This window comes from Manis pentadactyla, chromosome 5, assembly GCF_030020395.1.
Source record: "Manis pentadactyla isolate mManPen7 chromosome 5, mManPen7.hap1, whole genome shotgun sequence".
Lineage (NCBI taxonomy): Eukaryota > Metazoa > Chordata > Mammalia > Pholidota > Manidae > Manis > Manis pentadactyla.
This window is the reverse complement of record NC_080023.1, coordinates 169,204,966-169,227,658: the sequence shown is the minus strand read 5'-3', so window position 1 is coordinate 169,227,658 and position 22,693 is coordinate 169,204,966. Positions and strand designations below refer to the sequence as shown.

At 45.3% G+C, this 22,693-nt stretch overlaps 1 protein-coding gene across 1 annotated transcript; it reads left to right on the top strand.

Moving 5' to 3' along the window:
- The first annotated feature begins 3,511 nt into the window (after window positions 1-3,511).
- SALL4 (spalt like transcription factor 4) lies at window positions 3,512-21,500 on the top strand. The gene is made up of 4 exons (XM_036901958.2): window positions 3,512-4,893; window positions 13,835-16,174; window positions 16,837-17,117; window positions 19,303-21,500. The coding sequence occupies exons 1-4, from the start codon at window positions 4,764-4,766 to the stop codon at window positions 19,720-19,722; spliced, it is 3,171 nt and encodes a 1,056-aa protein (XP_036757853.2). The 5' UTR covers window positions 3,512-4,763; the 3' UTR covers window positions 19,723-21,500.
- Window positions 21,501-22,693: the final 1,193 nt, after the last annotated feature.

The window sequence follows — 22,693 nt, the reverse complement described above, 5'->3', positions numbered from 1 at the left end:
TGGCGACAAGCATCAAGACATCAAAACAAAGGAGGGGGAATATCATCAGTCAAGTGGTGATTATTGCAATTAGCCAGACTTTGCGACCATAAATCATCCCAACAGAAGGGCTCTGGGCCAGGACACTCAGAAAAGTGGACATTTGGCCCCATAATAAAGCACTCGCAGTGAATTACAAGCAAGATTTCTGAAGTGATTTTAGCTCAACTTCTAAATCTCTAGATTTGAAGCGTTCCTTCCAGACATAAAGCCTTCCATTTGAGGCGGGCAGATACCAAATCGATGAAAGTCCACAACCTCCAAGAGGTTTATCCATGCTGAGAGAAAAGGCCACTCGTCATACTTCCCGAATCCAAACCTACATTTCCCAAATTAAAGCAGCAGTAGTTACCACGTCGGACCCCTCAGCCATTTCCTGGCACAAATAATTAGAGACCCAAAGGGACAATCCTTTTGCAATGGCAGATCATGATTTATGAATACCAGCCTTGCCATTTTAGTCTTTTCAAGCTCAGGATGCTGGGAATCCCACACAGAAAAACACACACAGAACAATGGCCCATCCAATTATAGGGATAACCAGATATCTATTTGCCTTCTTAAAACCAACTTCACTTAGCTATGCTTTCTGTATCATAAACCTCACTCTTTGTAAGTGTACAGTATGATGACTTTTAATAAAGTTGTAGTTGTGCAACCATCCGATTGGAATTGCTTTTTTCCCCCAATTGCGGTCAAATGCATATAACATAAAATTTTACCATTTATCCATTTTTAAGTGTACAGTTCAGTGTTATTAAGTCCATTCACATCATTGTGCAGTGATCTCCACCATCCATCTCCAGAATCCTTTCCGTCTTGCAAAACTGGAACTCCATACCCATTAAACAACTGTCCATGTCCTCCTCCCTTGGCCCCTGGCTACCACCATTCCACTTCCTGTCTCTGTGAATTGACTACTCCAGGAATCTCATCTAAGTGAAATCGTATGCTAATTGTCCTTTTGTGACTGGCTTATTTCCCTTAGCATAATGTTCTTAAGATTCTCCATGTTGTAGCAAACATAAGGATCTCTTTCATTTTTAAGGTGAACAATATTTCTTTGCACATACCACATTTTGTGTATCCATTCATCTGTTGTTACTTCCATCTTTTAACTATCACCATGCTGCTATGAACATGGAGTACAAATATCTCATGCCCCTGTTTTCAATTCTTTGGGATATATACCCAGATGGGGGATCATATGTAATTCTATGTTTAATTTTTTGAGGAACAGCCATATTGTTTTTCATATCAACTGCACCATTTTACATTCCCACCATTGGTAATTTCCTTTCAATACTTTATTTAATATTCAGGTCTCCAAGTCATTCACCACTGATTTCGTTGGTTCATTGATGCATTCACTGATTCATTCATTATTATTTATTGGGACATCTGGGTTCCACTACTATGGCCAAGTGCTAGGGACCCAGTGGTGGAGGTGTCTGCCCTCGTGGAGCTACAGTGAAAAACAAGCGATAACTGGATATATAATTAAATCTCGATGATGTATTTTGAACTATGCTATAAAAGGACAGAACTGGTTTCTAGAAGATTGGCACGAATAGGTGAGAATGAATTTGGATGCGGATATGCTGGTATAGCAAGGGAAATTCGAACTGAGACTGTAGGCTTAGCAGATGTGGGCCGGGTGGAGAGAGGCAAAGATCAGAAGGGTGGCACAGTCCCTGCAGAACAGAACAGAGGTACGGTGTTCTGGAAAGACCCTGAAGGTTCTGGGGACCAACCAACACCTTTCAACTGGAAAGCTATTGAGTTCTTTTGTTCACCGTGCATTTGTTAGTACCCACAAGGTCTGATGGGAGCTCTGTGCTTGTTTTTCCGTTTACGATGTGAGAATAAAAAGACATTTTAATGAGGAAGAAGTAGTATTATGTATCCCAGATATCCTTATTAACATATAAAGTTTCAGTGTTCATAGACTGCTTGCTAAAAGAGATAAGAGGAGAATTTCTAGACAATTTCTGCCTGGGGCAAATGGTCAGAATGACTAGATTATAGAAACCCTGTCACCTAACAAAAGACATTAAAAAGTTTAATATGATCCTTTATTCTGATCTTTTTTTTTTTTTTTAAACTCAGGGCCCATCCAGGCCTTTTGGTTGTCTAAGAAATATTAAATAACAAAACAAATTACCTTTGATTAGGGACTTGCCTTCTACCTTTCTTTCCCCATTCACCATCCACTTTGCTCTCGTGTCTTACTTCCCCTCTGTCTTACTGGCTTCCGGCTGCAGCTCACAAATTGGAGGTAGATTCAAAACGTGTACTGTATTTTTCTTTCCTTGATGTGATATTCATGGAAAGTTTCCGTTTGAAGAAAACTTCTCCTTGACTTTCAGACCCTGGATATTCTAGGACAGACTTAATTTAACATATGGTGTTTTTTTTACCACAATTTTTTCTTGTTTATCTCTTGTCCATATGCAGCTATAGCTGGATGACAGGCATTGGGATGTCACCGAAAGAATTTTGGAGTCAGGCTTAGGGGACTGATAGCCAGCTCAGCCATTTCCTAATTAAGTCACTTCATGCCTTGGAGTCTCAGCTTCCTCAATTTCAAAATGGACAAAACCATACTGATATCCCTGAGAAGGTAAAATGAGAAAGTGTGCATTTATTGAGTCTATGGCACATACCAAGGGCTCAACAATTATTATTATCACTTGGAGATTCAATTTTACTACCTTGTTCTAAGCAGAGATGACAAACGTGTTTTAACTATCACCAACTAAAGTAAATAAATGTCAACAATATGTCTTAAGTGAGGTTTTCCTTAAGCCACTAATATTTCTTGAGCTGTAAGCCTACTGTACCTTCATTTAGATTTGTAAATTACATCTCCTGCCACAGTATCTTACACAGAAAAGGTGTTTGGAATATAAATAGATTAGTCAGCAAGGCAGGTGTTAATTGGCTTTTTTACTCAGTATGAGAATTCAATAGAGCTTCCATGTATTATTAAACGAACTTCTTATCTTACAACTTTTTGCTATTGACTATAATTCTGTCTTCTTGTTTTAGGGGACTTTTATAAAACAATGCTAAACATTTTCAAACAGAGACTCAAAAATTGGAGGTTAACCTTCCTTCCTTCAGTAAGTTTTTATTGATAGCTATGGCATTCAAAAAAGATGATAAAGTTGATTTATTTTCTGTCTTGGGATGTCCAAACACCCAGGTGAACATATATTTATGAGCCCAGCATTCTATTTTGCTTGCATTCTTGATGAGCTTAAAGAAACTCTTAAAGCTGGGAACTTGAGGAATGGCTAATCAAGAAAATGCAATGCATAAATGTGGAGGGCTTATAGATGCACAGTCCCTTACAATGAAGTAAATGCCAAAAGAAGACACATGCTCAAAGGCATCATGGAAATACCAAAGACTTAGAAGGCTGAAGATTTCATCATTTATTCAACTCTTTATTAAACATTTACATTGTACAAAGCAGTTAGTGTAATTAAATACATAGAGATTTACCGTATCAACGTATGCACATATAACATTATACAGATGTACAATTTTAGGAAATTCCATGTATCCCCGTGTTGGGGTGATAAACTTTGAACTTTAAACCTTTTCCATAATAAAGTTTCTACTGCAAAAAATTCCAATAATGACTAGTTTAGCAACACCCAGTTGCTTTAACTGCGCCCACTGTAATTCCATGGGCCTTGTAAGAGCACTGTCTCTATTAAAATATGATGTTATCAAACATTTATGGCTTGAAGGGGAAAAATGTAATTGCTTGTTTTGATATTATCTGACTATGCTACCTTTTAATCTGCCTTTTCTATGTTTAGTATCCAGTCATTTTAAAGTAAAAGAAAAAAAATGAATGCCCTCGAACTGAAAATCAAGGTCACATTGTAAGAGCAAATCAATCCTTGTGACTGAATCCTGGGGGCTGTTACTTAGCATTTAAAGAAAATAAATCATGGGGAAGCGGTAATCTGAAATTTTTGAAATTCGAAGGCCACTTTAAATGTTAAGGTGGACTGGGAAGGTTGAATAAACCACCATTCCCACTTTTCTTCAGGCATCTTGAAACTCTAAACATTTAAATAAAAAATAAGATGAAAGGGAACAAGGGGCACATCTCAGTTTTTTTTTTTTTTTTTTTCCTTAGGTAGGTGTAAAAATTGAGCCAAACTATTTCACCGAAAAGACCTTCTTCTCCGGCTTGCGCGGATGATCAACCCTACGAAAGTAATTTTTGGAGCACACTACCAAATACGCTCGTTGCAAAACTTTTACGGAAGCTCTTCGTTTTTAATAAGCACACCATTACTTTTATTTTTCTCTCCAATGACCTCAGATATCTAGAACAAGGATGGGCTCCCCTCCGATTTCGTTCACGATCCACCCAATGTGAGGCCGGATGCTAATTAGTTGCGCTCCCCCGATGAACACGCCTTTGTCGCTGCAGGCGACTACAGAGCCCAGCCGGACTACAAAGCCCAGAATGCCTCGCCCCTCCCTGATCAATGAGGGCTTATTTAAATGATCTCTGAGGTCTTGGACCCAGGCCAATCAGCTGTCAGGGCTCATGATAAATCGCAATGCATTATTGATAATAATAATTACTGGGACATGCGCGTTCCGGCCGAAGGGGGGTAAATTTCCTAACTCCAGGAATTTGTGGCGGAGTGGGCAAATTACCGCGGCTCTCCAGGCGCCCCGATGCTCGCACAATGTCGAGGCGCAAGCAGGCGAAACCCCAGCACATCAACTCGGAGGAGGACCAGGGCGAGCAGCAGCCGCAGCAGCCGGCCCCGGAGTTTGCAGATGCGGCCCCAGCGGCGCCGGCGGCGGGGGAGCCGGGTGAGTGGGGCTGGGGGCATACGCCGGGGGCGGGCAGTTTCCCGGACGTTCGCGGGACCTCGAAGGCGCGGGCTTCGGGGAGCTAGCGGCTTCCAGCGCAGTCTCTGGAACCGAGATCTGGGGTCTCAGTGAGTTCCAGAGAAGAGAGGCAGCCTCATTCTACACCCCCCTACCCACGCCCTTGTTAATTTTGCACTTTTTTCGCTGCCCTCACTTAGGTGAGTTTTACCCCCGGTCTCTCCTATTGTAAAATGGTTCCCCCACCCTCTCCTGCTCCTCATTCCTGAAAGGTCCCCTTCTTCTCCTTGTCCTCTGCCCCTCTCTTAATTGATTCCACTACCCTCACTAGTAACCTCCCCCCACTTGTAACTTAGGCCCCCCCTCCTGCCTCCCTGGCGCCGCTCTTAAAAGAAAGACCCCAGGGGTCCCCACACTTTCCTTCACCCCTCGAGGGCTTTTTAGGAGACTGGAGAAGGGGCGCACTCTTGGAAAACCTCCCGGGGGGGAGGGCGAGCTGTTGCGCGTGCCCCTCCGGGCCAAGCGAGGGAGGGGGCGCGACCTCCCCATCCCCGGGAACAGGGGTGCCGGCCACCCGCGTTGCGGAGGGGATTGGAGGGCTCGAAGAGGTGGGGGGAGAAGGGCACAGTATTACCCTTTCTGAAAATTTCCTTTTTGGTTTTCGCCTCTTCTCCTTGGGCTACGCCGCCTGCCGATCTTCGCCCTAACCTTTCGGGGCCTGACCTCCAGCCATCTTTGATTTCCGACTTCCTAAAAATAACCGCGGCGGGCGCGCGGGGTGCGGGCCCCCGGGGCCCGGGGTCGCAGGCGCGCGGCAGCCCCGCTGGGGGCCACCGGCCGGGCGTTTTGCGCGGCTTTTCCGGGGCGCCCGGCTTTCCAGAACTGCGCCCCGGGGGCTAGAGGGGAAGAGGTCGGGCCAGGGCGAACTCCGGGGCTGACCCGGCCCGCGCTTCCGCCGAGAGCGTGTCCGAGGTCGGCAGGAGTTCGGGACGCCAGCCCGCCCGGGATCCCTCCTCCTGATCACTAGTCCCGGGAGGCTTTAGGAGCGAGTCGATCTTCCACTATCTCCTCCGTCCCGGCCCGCCAAATTGTCGCCTGATAAGTTTTAAGCGTACGCTTGGGGGGGGAGGAGGTTCATCAACCTTCTCTTGGGCCTTGTGGGTCGCCTGCCCTCCCCTCGCCGCCTGCCTTCTAATTTCTCAGCCGCCGATAGAGGTGTGCGCGGCAACCCCAGATACCTTGGGCCATAAATCCGATTGGAAATCGGTCGCAACTTTTGGGCTGACTCCCCCCTTGTCGGGGAGGCAGTGTGATAAATTTCCTGAATTTATTATAAGTGAAAATACCCATTTCTTCCCAAATAACATTTTTCTAGGGCAAATTACAAATACCGGCTAGACCGAGGGGGCGGTTGAGCGTTATATGGGCGTTTGATGGTCCGCGCAGCGCGCACCCGATTTCCTAGAGGATGGACTCTTTGTGCCTTGGGTGGGTGGGCGGAGGAGGGGGGAGAGCATGGAGAGGCTTCGTCGCCTGGCCCACCTGGAACAAAAGGGTTAACCCTACGCGCGCCCGCTTCCTCCCGAGAGGAGGGGCGAACTCCAGGCTCTGACCCCTCCCCTGGTTCTGCTCTGACCTCCCCTTTCCCTCTTCCCCCCTTCTCCCCTTCATTTTGGGTGGGCCCGTATGAGGGGGGCTTTTGGTGGTGGTTGGCATCTTTAGGGGGAGTATGTTGCGGCGGGGGGCTTCTTAAACTGACGCTGAGTGGACTTTGCAGTCATTTAACCCCGGCTGGGCCAGGATCTCCGGCCTGGCTGTGCGGTCCCTCCACGGTTTGGGAGGAGGAGGAGGTGGGTTCGCTATTGATCGCGTGGGGTTGGAGCGGACAGCCGAGTTGCGCGCGGGCGCCCCCTGGAGGCCCAGCCTGAAGCCGAGCCCTTTGCTGAGAGGCGGGTCCCCTCGCAGGTACCGGCTCACACCTGATGGGTGGGACGGTTTTGTGGGTGGGGATGGAGAGCGATGGGCTGAGCAAGGATGAGCGCCGCTGGGGGACTTGGGCCAGTTGCATGCGCGATCCCTGGCATTCTTTGCCAAGTCTTTGGCGTTCTTGGAAAAGAATCCTCATCCTGGAGTGTGTTTTTGGAGAGTCTCCAAGTTGCCACCTTGGGACAGAAGGTAGTTTCCCCAAACAGTACATTTTAATGGCTCCTTTTTGCATGTTAGTACTTGTATGTATGCTGTGCACATAGGTATCTATAGATACAAATAGAAATATGGATACACTGTAAGAAAATTAAGATCGGGCTGATACTATTTTTGCAAAACCAATTTGAGACCCACTTGTAAAGAGTGCAGCTTTTGAGCGAGAAAAATGAAGTCGCGATCAATTAGCAGATCAAAAAATCGGCAGGTGGTCAGGGGACTTAACGCTATGTACAGGAAAATTAGCATTTTCTCAAAAGAGTTTCAAATGCCTTTTGTGCTAAACTGGATTACAACCATCAGCGATTAAGATTCCCAAATTTCAAATAACTGCTTACCCCCAGTTTCTAAACTGAAATGACCTACGCTGGATGTAAGGATTCTGAGAATAGAGCACTTGGAAGCTCCTATTTTAATTGGGAGAGGGAGATCTTGTTGATGGTAGTCTTAGTTAATTTTGCAGGCCGACTTTCTGTGTTACTGAAAAAAGGGGCTACAACTTGTCCACAGTCCCACAGACAGACCCTTTTGTTTCTGCTAAAAATAAGTTGCGCACATCAATGATGGTTGGTTATTCAAGTCTGTTACCTTCCTCATGGGGGTGGGTAGTTGAGCCATCGGCAGAAGATAGCACATCTTTTTAAATGAAAGCTTTTCTCATAAGGTTTTAGATTTAGAGTGAGAGATGCAGTCCAGTCTGATTGTATGACTTTCAGCTGTGTAACCTTGCGACTGGGTTGGATTTTGCTGAGCTTTTGGGTTCTTTCTCTAGACAGTGGAGATGAGATGTCCTGTTCAGATAATTTCAACTATAGAAGGCTCGCTGTGCTGAGAATGGGATCAGTAATTAATTTTGTCCAAAAATAATGTTTTTATTTACTTACTGCGTCCAGATGGCACTGAACTGCCAATTGAGATAATTCTGTACTTTAACCTGCCACCTACTGTGTGCTGGACACCTGGCTGGGGACCTCCACATACATTATCTTTGATTCTCATTTTTACTTAAACGGCAGCTCCCCATTGAAATGGCCCGCCCACATGGTCGCCTTGTCATGATTTGATTTTTAGCCTTGTTCCAACTCCAAGGGGCCACACTTATCATGATAGAGGAATTGGTTGCGGAACGGGGTTTTCTGTCGGTTCCTCCCATGAGAGAGCTGTAGTGAGTATGTGGCTGGTTGAATTTGATGATTTCTTCTTCCTTTCCGTTTTTGAGGTGGGCCGTTGCAGCCTTAGATGAAGAGGTCTCTGGGAAGCAAGTTAGAAATCAGAGTTTGCATTTGGTGCTCTGGGCCTGGAAAATGATGGGGAAGAGAGTTCAGAGTTGCCTATTTCATCACCTTAACCTTATTGTACTTTTGATTAGTTAAAAAAAAAAACAGCAACTTGAACAGTTTTTAAAGACTAACCAGGCAAGGCCAGTCACCACCATCCACTATTTTTCAAATAACACTTCTTGTCCATGTCAGGCTTTGTTTTAGGGTCTCTGGAGGAGGTAACAAAAGCCCCTGCCTGAGTGCAGTTTACAAAATTACTTAAAAGATGAGCTCCAGTTGAGGCAAAATGCACCATAATCTCTAGAATGTAAATAGCATAGCTCTAACGTTTTAGCAGCTAAAAAGCCTTTTTTGATTCTTTTACTTTTTCCTTTTCAGCAGTCACTGAATTTTGATCCAAGACTGTTGGGAATAATTTTTTTTTTAGCTCTTAAGTAAGTAGAAACTTAATTGTAGCTCTAATTTGCTATCTCAGAGTTGAGGTGAAGGCTTGTTACTTAAGTGTTTCTCAGATTGCCGAATTCAGATGTAAAATTAAACTGGTAAAAAGGCACTCTCTTTCAACTGGTAACTGGTTCACTTCTTAAGGACATCTTAATTTCCTTTTGTTTTTTTTGGTAAGCAATTATCCTGTGGGTGGGGGAAGGGCAGAAGATACCGTGTTCTTGAGATAATTACTCATTGTAGTTCTTTTAATATCTGAATGGGGGAAAGAGATAAGCTTTGAGTCATAATGATTTTCTCAAGATTATATAGGTTTTATTTTGGAAGCATTTTTGAGTCTCTAGAATTTGATTGGTCTCTAGTAGATGGGCTTTTCTTCCTATACAATAGTAAGAGCATTTTCTATCTATTTGGCAGTGATTGAATCTAAGACCCCTGCTGGGTTTACTGCATTCTTCCAACTTATTGGATAACTAGATGCTGAGAGATAACATTCCTAAAATTCGGAGTGGGGGTGGGGTAGAAGAATGGAAGAACTGGTTGCTGTGTAATCCCTCTGAAGTTTGCTTTTCCCTTTTGGGAAGGGTTCACTTAAGTGCACCCAGCAATTGTTCCTACGGGAGTCCCTTCACTCCCTGGCAAATAGTTTCGGAATTTGCCTATGGTGGTCTGGATGTAGATGTACTTTTACTCCACAAGCAATCAGAGCTGCTGCTGTTTTAAGACTCAAGTGGGATGTTGCGTCTTGCTTCTTACGGGAGAGGCCAGTCTGTGTATACAGTGAAAGCAAGCTGGTATTCGGGTTGTAAATCACTCTTGGGAACTGCTGGATCCTTAGAGTGTAGGGAGCTTAACCTTTTTTGTGCCACACCGTTCACCCCTTCTCAACAGAATGTATTTAAATGCATTAAAACATACCTAGAAATACCAAGGAAATTTACACTGCAATATAGTTACTGAAAATGAAAACATTTGTGATATAGTAACATATGCTTCTGTATGAACACATTAAATACCCATCAGGTAACCACCAGAATTCCCAGTAATGAAACAGCATGAGCATCATGCAAAAATATCTTTCTGTTGATGACAGTCACAGAGTCCATGAATGCCACTCTGGTACATTCCCTACATTCGTAATTGAAATACTAAATTTTAGTTCAGGTGAGTGAAGCTAAAGGTCTTTTTTTCCTGTCTTAATTTCATGCCGAGTTTTCCATGGGGGAAGTGCCCCAAAGGAGGTGAAAATTGTTTTTTGATGGGGGGACAAAAACATTGATATTACAGTGGTTTGTGTGGCCTTTTAAAGGATCATGATGTATAAACGTGTACAATATATTTCTGGCATTTAAATTTCATTGTGGGGAGGGGGTGAGTAGGAAAAGATGTTTTAAAAAACGTCCATAGAGGGACAAAATGAAAAAAAAAGCTTGAGAAACCCTGTTCTAGAAGGAACTGTTATAATTTAAGCCACCAATTTTAGTGCCCTCCTTCAATAGTACTTAAGACGGTAATTCCTGCGCTTGTTTTCTGGTTAGTAGTTACGTCACTGAGCGATTTATCTCTGAGCTTCATTTTACACATCTGCGGATGGGGAGTGATGACGCTTGTTCATGTGGATACGCAGATAAATGAGTTAAAGGTGTGAGAGTCTGAAGTGTGTGTTTTGTTTGAGGATGATGGTGGATTACAAATTGGAATGGGCATTTTGCCTGCGCTTTATTGGGGCTTTCCAGAACTTAGAATGGCTGATACAAAGCGTGTAAACGCGCTAATTAAAAAGAAACAATAGTTCAAAAACGTATACAGCTTAAGGTTTCTCTTCTATCCCAGTCTCCTGGCCCCACACTCCGAGAGCTGAAGACCAGCCTCAGCTTCTCTATCTCAGAAGTCTTCCTTGTTCGCATTCATATATTGATCTACAAACACACATGGGAACACATTGTATATACATCCTGTTCTCTACCCTTTTTTTACTCCTCTTGAAATAAACCTTGGGCAGTTGTCTTCCAGAACAGCATATGTAATGTAGATCTGCTTTATTTTTGTAGGCTACAAAGTAGTCATCTTTTTTCTGTATCTGAATTTATTTAACCAGAACCTTACTGATGGACCAGAGTGCATCTGTGTGTGTTTTTGCTGTTCGTTGATAAATGAGAAATGTATCCTTGTGTCACAGAAAGCTAATTCCTAACAAGGGAATTGGGTGGGTCCAAGGAGAATTTGCACCAAAATTAGTGACGTTGCTGGATGGGGATGGTATTCTGAAGAAGCCCGATCTATTTATATGCACCTACCAACAGTGTATATTTCCCTTCCAAGAGAAACTTTTTTTAAAGTTCCACTTTTTAAATGCTCTTTGATACATAATTGCCAGAATTGCTTTTCAGAAAAATGGTGCCACTCAACACCCCCACAAGCACCCCATTTCACGTCTTGGGTGGTAAGTGTAAGGATACTATCTTCAGGATTCCAGGAATTGATAAATATTTTTAAGTCAAGTACGACAGTTCAGGAGCATTGGGGCCCTAAGGGGGGAGGAGAAACCTACCTGCTGAACTCTACCTGGAAGTAGCCAGGGGGGTGTTGCGTACTACCTTTGAAAGTGACGTCTGGGGGTCCCGGAAAGACAGTAATGTGTTCTAGTCCCCCCACGTCCTACCTATTCTGATCCCCCTCAGGCTTTCCTGTCCCCCCTGGGGTTTCTGTGAGAGGAAAGATAGTTGTAATGTCAACCCAAGAAACATTAGGTTAAGTATCAGAACAAAGAGTTCAAATGGAAGGGTCATCAGGTGGGTGCCTGGATTTCAGTATTGGAGCTGTAGTTTACCCGATGAATTACCTTGGGCAGGTTAATGTCTTCTGTACCTCAGTTTCCCAGTTAAGTATAGTAGTCCCTACTCACAGAGTTGTTAATAACAAATTGTTTAGAATTGTACCTGGCCTGTAATTAGTCCTCAAAAGTTATCTATGGCTAATTTTTAATTGCAAATCACATTACTTGGGAGTCTCGTTTTCTCATCTGTAAGCGGGGCTGATACTTTACAGGATAGGCTGCATACAGGGTGGGGCACCTAGAGGGGCCTAGTCAAAACTAGAGCAGGCTTATGAGGCTCCTCTTTTCACCATCTCATCCCTAGGAGGTGAGAATTGGTGAGACTGTTGTTGTCTTAGTGTTCTCAGTAGTCCTACTTGCCCAGCCAACCATGTAAGCCCTCAGAAACAGAAGAGGTGGAGAAACTAATGTTCACTGAACATCTACAGTATCTGTACTTCCTAGATCTTAGGATGTGCCAGGCATAATGTAGGTGCTCAACAAACATCTGTTAAATGAATCACTTCACTTAACCCCCAGGCATGTGCTGGAGGAGGTTGTCATGATTCTGTAAATATAATAGAAATTACAAGGGGCGGGCCCCCTCCATCTAACCTGTTTTCTTTACCCTGCCTGCCAGGCCTGCTTAGGTCTCTCTCTCCCTGGCTCACCCCCAGCCCACACACACACTTTGTAAAAACTTCATATTCCCCAGTCTGAAGTCAGTAAAGATTAAGTCAATTTATGAAGGCCATGCTCCATAAATCTAAAGGAACCACTCTTTGAAAATCTGATGAAACCTGTGGATCTTCTCAAGAGGAATACATTTTTATTTCAAGTTCAGCCTGTCCAGCAAACTGTTGGCTACTCCTCAGTCAAAACCCATGGCTTTAAGAAGTGTAATGATTACAGAAGAAGTTGAGAGACAAATGTGTTTGCTTTACAAAGTAATCATTTATTTGAAATTAATGTGGGTCCTTCCTGGCCTTTTCCCCATGTATTTGTATGTTTCAAACAGCTTTTTTTTTTTTAATGGTTACATCTTACATACTGTTCTGCAGCCTATTTTTTTAACCTTAACTTCTGTCTCCATGTCAGTGCATACTGGAATTCTTTGCACTAGGGGTGGACCAGAATTCACTTTTTTTGCTGAGAGGAACATTTCTGTAAAAAAAAACAAAACAAAACTACTTCCCACATGGGTCTTTGTATACTTGTACAAATGTCTGTGTGATTTAGCTGTGTAATGCCTGGAATTGCTGGCATGACCTAACTGTTGAGAATTTTCTGTAGGTTTTTCATCATCTGGAAGGTCATTGATGTGTTTTTATGTCATGTGTTTCTTAGACATGCAATCTTTTTTTTCCCAGTGTTTTCTCATGTATAAAAGTATTCTTGAAATATTTGCTTGGCCTATTGTCTAAATTCCCTCATTGTACTGCTCTCCGTAGTGAATTTAGTGCTACCATCATAGTTGGTACCTTTAAACTTTGATCATCCCTGCTGGCAAGGTGCACTCACTACATTGTTTGACTGATTTACTAGTTTTTCTTCGGATGGGACCAGAATGGAGATCAGTAGCCATGGATTGAGCAGCTTCTGAAAATTATTTTTATTGACTACATGAATTCTATTTGCTTTTGCAAGCTAGCCTCTGATGAGTGCGAAGCTCTGAAGGGATTATTTTTATAAAAGGTTGTATGCATTTCTCAGGGCTGGTGTCTTAGCACAACAGCGATTTATTCTCACGTTTCTAGAGGACAGGCATCTAAATTGAGGTGCCTTCTTGGTCAGTAGGATCTGTTCCATGCCTTCTTCCTACCTTCTGCTGGCTTACAGCTGCACATCATGTTCGCAAGGCCTTATTCTGTCTTTTAAGGACACCAGGTGTTGGGTTAGGGATCTACCCTAATTACATGTGCAAAGAGCCTATCCCAAATAAGGTCATGTGCACAGGTGCTGCATGTTAGGACTTGGACATATTTTGGGGGGACACAATTCACTCCACCATGTAAACGATTAGTTCATTGAGACTCCATTGCCCCAGGGCCCTTACGTAATCCTCTGCCTGTTGGGACCCAGATAGTGAAGACCTCTGTTGTGAGTTGCTGTGATTCTTCCCAAGAAATCGCCCCACTTCCATTCCTAGTCAGAGTTCTTAGCTTTTTCTCTCTTGTCACAGGTGCGCCAGTGAATCACCCAGGGAATGGCCGTGAAGCCAGTGGAGATGGGGCGACAGTAAAGAGGCCTCGTCGCGAGGAGACTCACATCTGCGAGAAATGCTGCGCGGAGTTCTTCAGCTTCTCTGAGTTCCTAGAACATAGGAAAAATTGCACTAAAAATCCACCTGTCCTCATCATGAGCGACAGTGAGGGGCCAGTGCCTTCAGAAGACTTCTCCGGGGCCGTGCTGAGCCACCAGCCACGCAGTCCCAGCAGTAAGGAGGGTCCCGCGGGGGAAGGAGGCAGCTCAGGGGACGTGAAAGAGAAGTTGGGCACAGAGTCTGTTGTGTACTTGAAGACGGAGACCGCCCTGCCCCCCGCGCTCCAGGACATAAGCTATTTACCCAAAGGCAAAGTGGCCAACACGAACGTCACCCTTCAGGCACTACGGGGCACCAAGGTGGCGGTGAACCAGCGCAGCACAGACGCGCCGCCGGCCCCCTTGCCCGGCGCGCACGGCATCCCATGGGTCCTCGAGCAGATCCTGTGTCTGCAGCAGCAGCAGTTACAGCAGATCCAGCTCACCGAGCAGATCCGCGTGCAGGTGAACACGTGGGCCTCCCACGCCCTCCACCCTGGCCTGACGGGAGCCGATGCCCTCAAGACGCTGGGCGGCCACATGTCCCAGCAGGTGTCTGCAGCTGTGGCTTTGCTCAGCCAGAAAGCTGGAAGCCAGGGTCTGTCTCTAGATGCCTTGAAACAAGCCCGGCTACCTCATGCCAACGCGCCGTCCGCCCCCAGCCCCGTGTCCCAGGGGCTGACGCCCTTCTCCCTGAAGCCCGACGGCACGAGGGTGCTGCCCGGCGTCATGTCGCGCCTCCCCGGGGCCCTGCTACCGCAGGCCCCTGGCTCTGTGCTCTTCCAGAGCCCTTTCTCCACGGTGGCATTAGACCCATCCAAGAAAGGGAAAGGGAAGCCCCCAAACGTCTGCCCGGTGGATGTCAAATCCAAAGACGAGGCCGCCCTCTACAAGCACAAGTGTAAGTACTGTAGCAAGGTTTTTGGGACTGATAGCTCCTTGCAGATCCACCTGCGCTCCCATACTGGAGAGAGACCCTTCGTGTGCTCTGTCTGTGGCCACCGGTTCACCACCAAGGGCAACCTCAAGGTGCACTTCCACCGGCACCCCCAGGTGAAGGCGAACCCCCAGCTCTTTGCCGAGTTCCACGACAAAATGGCGGCCGGCAATGGTGTTCCCTATGCACTCTCTGTTCCTGTCCCCATAGATGAAACGAGCCTCTCTTTAGACAGCAAACCTGTCCTTGTATCAGGGACCTCCACTGTAGGGCTACCTCAGAATCTCTCTTCGGGGACTAACCCCAAAGACCTCCTGGGTGGCCCATTGCCCAGCGACCTGCAGCCCGGGCCTTCTCCAGAAAGTGAGGATGGGTCCGTACTATCTGGGGTGGGGCCGAACCCTAATTCCCCAAGGGTTGGTGGCTTTCAAGGGAGTGGGACGCCCGAGCCAGGGTCAGAGACCCTGAAATTGCAGCAGCTGGTGGAGAACATTGACAAGGCCACCTCCGACCCCAACGAGTGTCTCATCTGCCACCGTGTCCTGAGCTGCCAAAGCTCCCTCAAGATGCATTACCGCACCCACACTGGGGAGAGGCCCTTCCCGTGCAAGCTCTGTGGGCGGGCTTTCTCCACCAAGGGCAACCTGAAGACACACCTTGGGGTTCACCGAACCAACACGTCCGTAAAGACACAGCACTCATGCCCCATCTGCCAGAAGAAGTTCACCAATGCTGTCATGTTGCAGCAGCATATTCGGATGCACATGGGTGGTCAGATTCCCAACACACCCCTGCCGGAGAATCCCTGTGACTTTGCGGGTCCCGAGCCAGTGATGGTCGGTGAAAACGTCAGCACGAGCGCCATCTGTCACGAGGATGTTGTCAAAAGCATCGATGTAGACGAGGTCGGCCCCCAGGACGCCCCCAGTGGCTCTGCGAAGGCCCCCGTGTCTCTTGGCAGCATCCACTCGCCATCGCCTACTCTCGGGTTTGCCGTGATGACTTCCCTGGAGGCCACGGGGAAAGCGGGTCCCGCTCCTCTCGTCCTGCAGCGGCAGAGCAGCAGGGAAAACGGTTCGGTCGAGAGTGATGGCTTGACAAATGACTCCTTGTCCTCAGTGATGGAAGACCAGGAGTATCAGAGCCGAAGTCCAGATATCCTGGAGACCCCGTCCTTCCAGGCACTGTCCCCAGCCAATAGCCAAGCAGAAAGTATCAAGTCCAAGTCTCCTGATGCTGGCAGCAGAGCAGACAGCTCCGAGAACAGCCGCACTGACGTGGAAGGTGATAGACTTTGGATTTAACTTAGGTCCATTTTGGGCACGAGGTCACCCCAAAAGCAACATGGGTTGAACTTGACAAATGGAGAGTATGATGCTTGTGAAGCAGCTGCTCTGTAGGGCAATCGCTTTCCTGTGTTCTGGGTAGAGGGCAGTAACAACTACCTCTATCTAGTACTGACATGCTTTTGTTTGTGGTGGTTAATGCGAATTGGGTATGGTGGACAGTGTACTTTTTTTTTCTTTTTCTCTTTGAGCCCCATGGGGACACATGGGAACTTTGTGTAAACATTCCAGTAGAAGAACGTTGGAGAAAGTGGGCACTGCTTTTTAGCCACTGAGATAAGCCATCGTCTTGATTCTGAGGCTCTCCTGCCTGACGTTAGATTCACAGATGAGTAACTCTTGAGGGGGGAGAAAGAATCTAACCCATTTAAAAATGTGTCTATATGTTGCCCATACTTTTACACCAAAATGTTAAATTTCCCTAGATGTTTGAGTTGTCCTTTTCAGTGTATGGGTAAATATGGTAAACGAGAGCTGCTCCTGAGGCATAAATGTCCCGAGAGCCATATCCCGGCGCTCATACCGTGGGCGGTTATCAAAGCTCTTTCATTTGTGAATGAATGAGTAAAGGTTTGGGATTTCTTTCCCTCTGCATACCAGGTCGGAGCAGTCTCCCATCCACATTTATCCGAACCCAGCCAACCTATATCAAGGTTGAAGCTCCTAATACATATGTTGGATCCTCGGCCATGTCCCCCGGCCTGACACCTTTGTTAGCGGCCCAGCCACGTCGACAGGCCAAGCAACATGGCTGCACGCGGTGTGGGAAGAACTTCTCCTCAGCGAGCGCCCTTCAGATTCACGAGCGGACCCACACCGGGGAGAAGCCTTTCGTGTGTAATATTTGTGGGCGAGCTTTCACCACCAAAGGCAATTTGAAGGTGAGTGTCATTAGGCTCTGAGCAGGGATGGGGGCTAGGCGTTGAGCAGTACCCCCTCTTCTCCAGCTATGGTGAATTCTTCCATTAAGACCAAGTGGGGGTGTAAGTCATATCTCACAGCTGGCTCTTGAACTTTTCGTTAAAAAGAAGTCTATTTTCTCATAATGTCTCTGAAGCAGTATTGCTTATCAGCGTCTATAATTGGTATTGTTTTCTAAGCCTAGTGTACATGGAATTATGCAAGTGATACTGTTTAGGAAAAGGCCCTACTGTTTATGTTCCTGTCTCTTGGCATCGAGTGTGGGTAGTTTCCCCTCGGTGTGGGGCAGGCCATGCTGTCTTTCAGCAATCGTACATTAGATGTACGGAGTCAAGTCTGGAATACGGAGTCAAGTCTGGAAACAGAGAGATGATATTTGTCCATGTAGTATTAAAAAATTATTTATGGATTTGCCTGTGCTTCCAGACTTGATGGCTTGTTGGGAGTTTTCCTAGACTGCTAGGTTGAAATAAATTACCATCAGTTCAACATGCATATGTATAATACGGTACCCCCTGGAATTGAAAAGAACAGAATCTTGCAGGTTATCAGCTGTGCCTTCAAACTAAGACTTTCCCATGGGAGGATGTGGCCTGTGTAAGAACACAGGATAGGAGTTTTGAGGACCCAGTTTCCTCTTGGCCCTGCCCGCAGTTTGTGCACGCTTCTCTGGATCTCTTTTCTCCACTTCTCCAATGAGTACACTTAGTTGAATTCTTTAGAATAAGGAATCAGTTAGAATAGAGGTTGAAACTTTTATCTTGAAGTTGACCTAGAAGGCTGCCATTCTAAAACTAAAAATCCCTGTTACAAAAACAACCTGTATGCTTTTAATCATTTAGTCTAGTTGACAGAAATGTCAGGGAGTAACATGAAGTAACTTAATGTCGAATACTGACCTTCAGAAAGAAAAGCTTAAAATCAGTTCCAAGGCCCTGGGATCAGCCCCTAGAAGGCAGAGAGCTGCTCTTTGCTGCATGAGTGGCTTCAGGCAGGCGGCTCCGTGTGCCTCAGTGTCCCAGGCATGAGTAGAAGTGTAATGACAACTTCAGGGTCATCGTGGAGTTTAAATGAGTTATTATAAGTGTATAAGTGTAAGTTATACCTGGAACATCTTACCAGTTTCTTAACAGTGACTAAGACCAGGTCCCTCTTTGCCCAGTGGGATGATAACCAATTTCTGAGGATGTCAGTGAAGGTGAAACAAGAATGCTTGAGAAACCTACCACATTCTTCAGCTCTTTTCAGAGAAGTTGTAAGGGGTTTGAAAACTCAGAGGCCAAACTGAGAAAATAATGAGTTGCAGAAAGAAGGCCAGGTTGAAGAAGCAATAGGTAGTAGATAGGATCTCTTTCCTCATCAGAAGAGGCCAGGCCTTGTTATGCCCCACTAGATTAAACAGCGTTTGTTTTCCTCACTATCGCCTTCTAGAACCTTCCTAGCAAGTCTTATTTTTCTCTACAGTGATTACTATGGTTGGCATACTGTGTGTAGTTAGGATGTCAGCTCTATCGCGACAGGGTCTGTTATTCTCAAAAATTATTTTGAACGCAGCAGTTTTTTTTCATGTGATTGTAGATTAACACACCCTGTCATAGAGATCCTTAATGTATTGCGTACTTTCCCTCAGTGGTAGAAATTTGCAAAACTATAGTATAAATAATAACACAGTCAGGAAATTGGCATTGGTGCAACGTGCTCATCTTACAGATTTTCCCATTTCACTTAACACTCAATGTGTGTGCTTGTTAAGTCCAGTATAGTTTTCTTACCTGTGCAGGTTTGTTGTGTTCACAAGTTTTAATCCTAGCACTTGAAAGAGTGCCTGGTACATAGAAGCTGTCCACATAAGTGCACATGGGAGCAGTGGGATGGGGACAGATTGGAGCATAGAATACACCCCATGTCAATTACCCTTACTTGACTAGGCAGGAATGCAGGCCCAGTGGCACCACGTCATTTGATTTTTTTTCTCCCAAGAGACCAGGATACCTGGATTTTTTATTTTATGGAATCTAATTTTTAAAAATATAAATGACATCACTGTTTGGGTAGAACCAGACCCGTATGCAGACTGACTGTGGCTCGCCAACATGGAACCAAATGTCTGTCCTGGTGGAAACCTTTCTGTCCCTGTTCCTGTAGGTCCACTATATGACACACGGGGCCAACAATAGCTCGGCGCGCCGTGGGAGAAAGCTGGCCATCGAGAACACCATGGCTCTGTTAGGAACAGACGGAAAGAGGGTCCCCGAGATGTTTCCCAAGGAAATCCTGACCCCTTCGGTGAGTGTGGACCCTGGCGTGTGGAAGCAGTACACCACCATGCTCAATGGCGGTCTGGCCATAAAAACCAACGAGATCTCCGTGATTCAGGGCGGCGGCATTCCCACCCTCCCCGTCTCCCTGGGGACCAGTTCCGTCGTGAATAATGCTGCCATCTCCAAGATGGATGTCTCCCAGTCTGCCGTCAGTACAGAAGTGGAAAAGCCAGGTGCTGCTGACAGCGTCCCCAAACACCAGTTCCCCCACTTCCTGGAAGAAAACAAGATTGCGGTCAGCTAAAGCTAGAGAGCCCCTGCCGACGGAGAAATGCAGAGTGACCTCTAAAACTGTGTCTGTTTGTGTTTTAAAGAATCCATCTCCTCCCATTTGTTTTCTTACCCATGTGCAAATGATGTTTACAGTTATGACCACGACTCGACCTCAGGCAAGTCCTACAAATCACAATGTGGCTATGCTGCTTTGCAAAAAAAAACAGAAACAAACAAAAAAAAAGGAAAAGAAAAAAATCATAAAGACAGACTAATGTTTTGTTTTGTTTTTAATTTTGGAAAGAAGCGGGTCTTGCAAAGTAGCTTTGTTACTTGTGACAAACTGTACACTTAAAACCTTTGTATAACCTAGAATAACTTTCCAAAGATTCACCTATTTCAAGTTTGAACTTAACCACAATGGAAAAGACAACTACTAACCCGAATGGGGTGGGGGGAGAGGGACTGTATACTTCTGTGGTGACTGTATGCGGGTAAATAAATGGACAGGGTCTGTCCTCTATTTAGGGACCTGTTTTGTATGCCCCTCCAGCCCTGCAGCCATCTTTTTTGTTTTTTCTTTTGAATGTACTTTTTTTTTTAAACTAAGGTTGTAGAATTACAACATTTCTTCAACCTTGGAACCTTAAGTAGGATGCCCTCCAATGGACTGATTTTAGTCCTTAGGGAGTCAATGTGTGTATTGCTGCTTATTTAAATACAGTTCAGTTGGACCCCCTAGAGTGCCAATGTACCCCCTGTGCTTTCCAGATGCTTCCTTCTTCCTGACCACCAGGAGGGGTGGGCACCTGAGCAGGGAATCTCAGGTGACTTGATTTGTGGTTCGCTGGTGCCTACTCTTGTTGAGGAACTTGGGTTCCCATTCTTGAAGAAACGCATGGAAGGGCGTGCTTCTTATATAGGTTCACATTCTGAGTTTAAAAAAAAAAACTTGCTTGGTGCGATTTAGGCCAAGGATTTATGAAGATTTATTTTTTCTTCTTCTGAGTATTGCATGAAGGCTACAAAGTTGGAACAGGCAAGTCCTGGGTGTGAAAGCTTTAATTTATCTACCTCATTTATTTTTATTTGCGTAGCCATAGTCTGTATTTTCCTTATTTTATGACCGCTGAAGTGTTCCTAGACTCTAGTCGTAAACCTAAGAGTTGATGTATTGGTGGGAGCAGCTGGGCATAAAAGATGTTTCTGTGATTCTTTTTTCGTTTTTAATCCCCTTTTTGTATATGTAACAGTAAGCAAATGATGACACGTTGCTCTAATAATGGTTTAAGGAATATGAAAGGAAGACCCTAATTTGGGGGTGGAGAAGTCTTTCCCTCTATGTGTAGAAGTGGATCAAGACTGTTACCAAGCGTTTGCCTCACAGTTATTGCACCTGACTTTAGGATTCCCCCTACCCTCTTTTTTTTTTTTTTTGCCAAGTTGTGCCTTCTGGAATTGTAAGTGAACACAATAATATTACCTGTTTACACTGTGAAGTGGATATTGTTACAAAGAACACACCAGAGGCTTTCCTCACTGTTAAACTAATAATGTATTGTGAATGTATGATCTATGGAGAAATCCCTGTAGTTTTACCTGCTGATGCTGTTTGTTGGAGAATAAATTTTGGATGTGTTTTTTCCCCCTTATGTGTGTATATAAATTTTTCTGGTAGTTTCTGCCCAAAACCTGAGAGTCCTTACTTGATAATCTTTCCCAGGTGCCTCATGACCCTTTAAGTCCTAAAATTAAAGGTGCACGTCTGATTACACCCATGCTTATTAGCAAGCACACACAAAAATAACTACTTGCTGCTCGGTATCTTTTTTAAGGCATACAGGTTTGATCAGTGTAATCTCCAATTTAAAGAACTTTTTGCTTGTGTTTGTGACCATGGGAGGCTTACCATGCCCTCTGACCCTGTAGCTCAACCCATCCTAACCTGGTACAAGTCACCGGGCAGAGAATATTTTTTTACCATCTCACCCTGATGAGCTCTTTAGAAGGGAGTGAATGGGCTGAGGGTCACATAGAATGTGGCATTTGATTCCTAGAGAAGGTGGTGGAAAAGTGCTCACAGGGGAAAGAGGAGGGCAAGACCAGGTGTAAACGTCCTGTTAAAGGACCTTCTTGCCCACCTTTCGCTGTGTTTGTCCGCAAACTCAATGGCAGGAACGAGCATCGAGCCTAGGAGAATCTTCCGTGGGTGTGGACACCCCAGCATCACAGAGTGGGTTCTTTCAATGTTGGGAAAGGGCTGGGAATTGTGTATTGCAGCCTCTGCCTGATGGGAGTTCTGAATGTCAACTTCCTTTGCAGGTGGACCCCCCCATGCGCCACCAACCCCACCCTGCCTCTCCTTCTCTGGCCTCAAATCATCTAAATTTAGGGTAAAGCAGCTATTTCTGTTGACTGAGGGCAAGATGAACCCAATCCTTTAGGTCTAAAGTGCAATGGAAATGTCTTAATATGCCTGGTCACAACTATGTACAGTTCTCACCCTTTTTCCACTTTCTCTAACCCGCAGTTAAGTTTGCTTTTAGGTTCAAATGTAGGAAAATTATTTTACTTAAGTGAAAAATTTATGTTTCCCCTTCCAACATATTTTAGACACCTTTCCAAGTGCATTTCTGGCTAATCCTGTTACCCTGCAAAACTACAAAATGTGTAATCAGCTATTGCTGGGCAGTAGTCATGTTTCCTCTAGTTTATCCCAGTTTTGATCATTATTAGGACAAGTTTTTATAGCCCTTGAATTTACCTCCAGGGTGAATTCCTCAAGGAATTGCTAGGACAGTGATTATCAATGTTTTCCTATGTGTTTGCAGTTCTCGTGAGCATATATTGTGAGCCTGTGGAGGGGGGGTACTTGTTTTTTTCAGCCCTCATCTTTGAAGCCAGTTGCCAGTAGGTTGTGATGAGAGCACCATTACCATAGTTCACTGAGTCCTCGAGTTCATGGAGCACAGAAGGGAGGCCATGTAGCTGCCATAGAAATT

Excerpts from the sequence above, each read along its gene's own strand:
- SALL4 (XM_036901958.2), top strand. The coding sequence starts at position 4,764 with ATGTCGAGGCGCAAGCAGGCGAAACCCCAGCACATCAACTCGGAGGAG. Across the intron at positions 4,894-13,834 it reads GCCGGCGGCGGGGGAGCCGG|GTGCGCCAGTGAATCACCCA; the intron begins GTGAGTGGGGCT and ends CTCTTGTCACAG. Across the intron at positions 16,175-16,836 it reads CAGCCGCACTGACGTGGAAG|GTCGGAGCAGTCTCCCATCC; the intron begins GTGATAGACTTT and ends TCTGCATACCAG.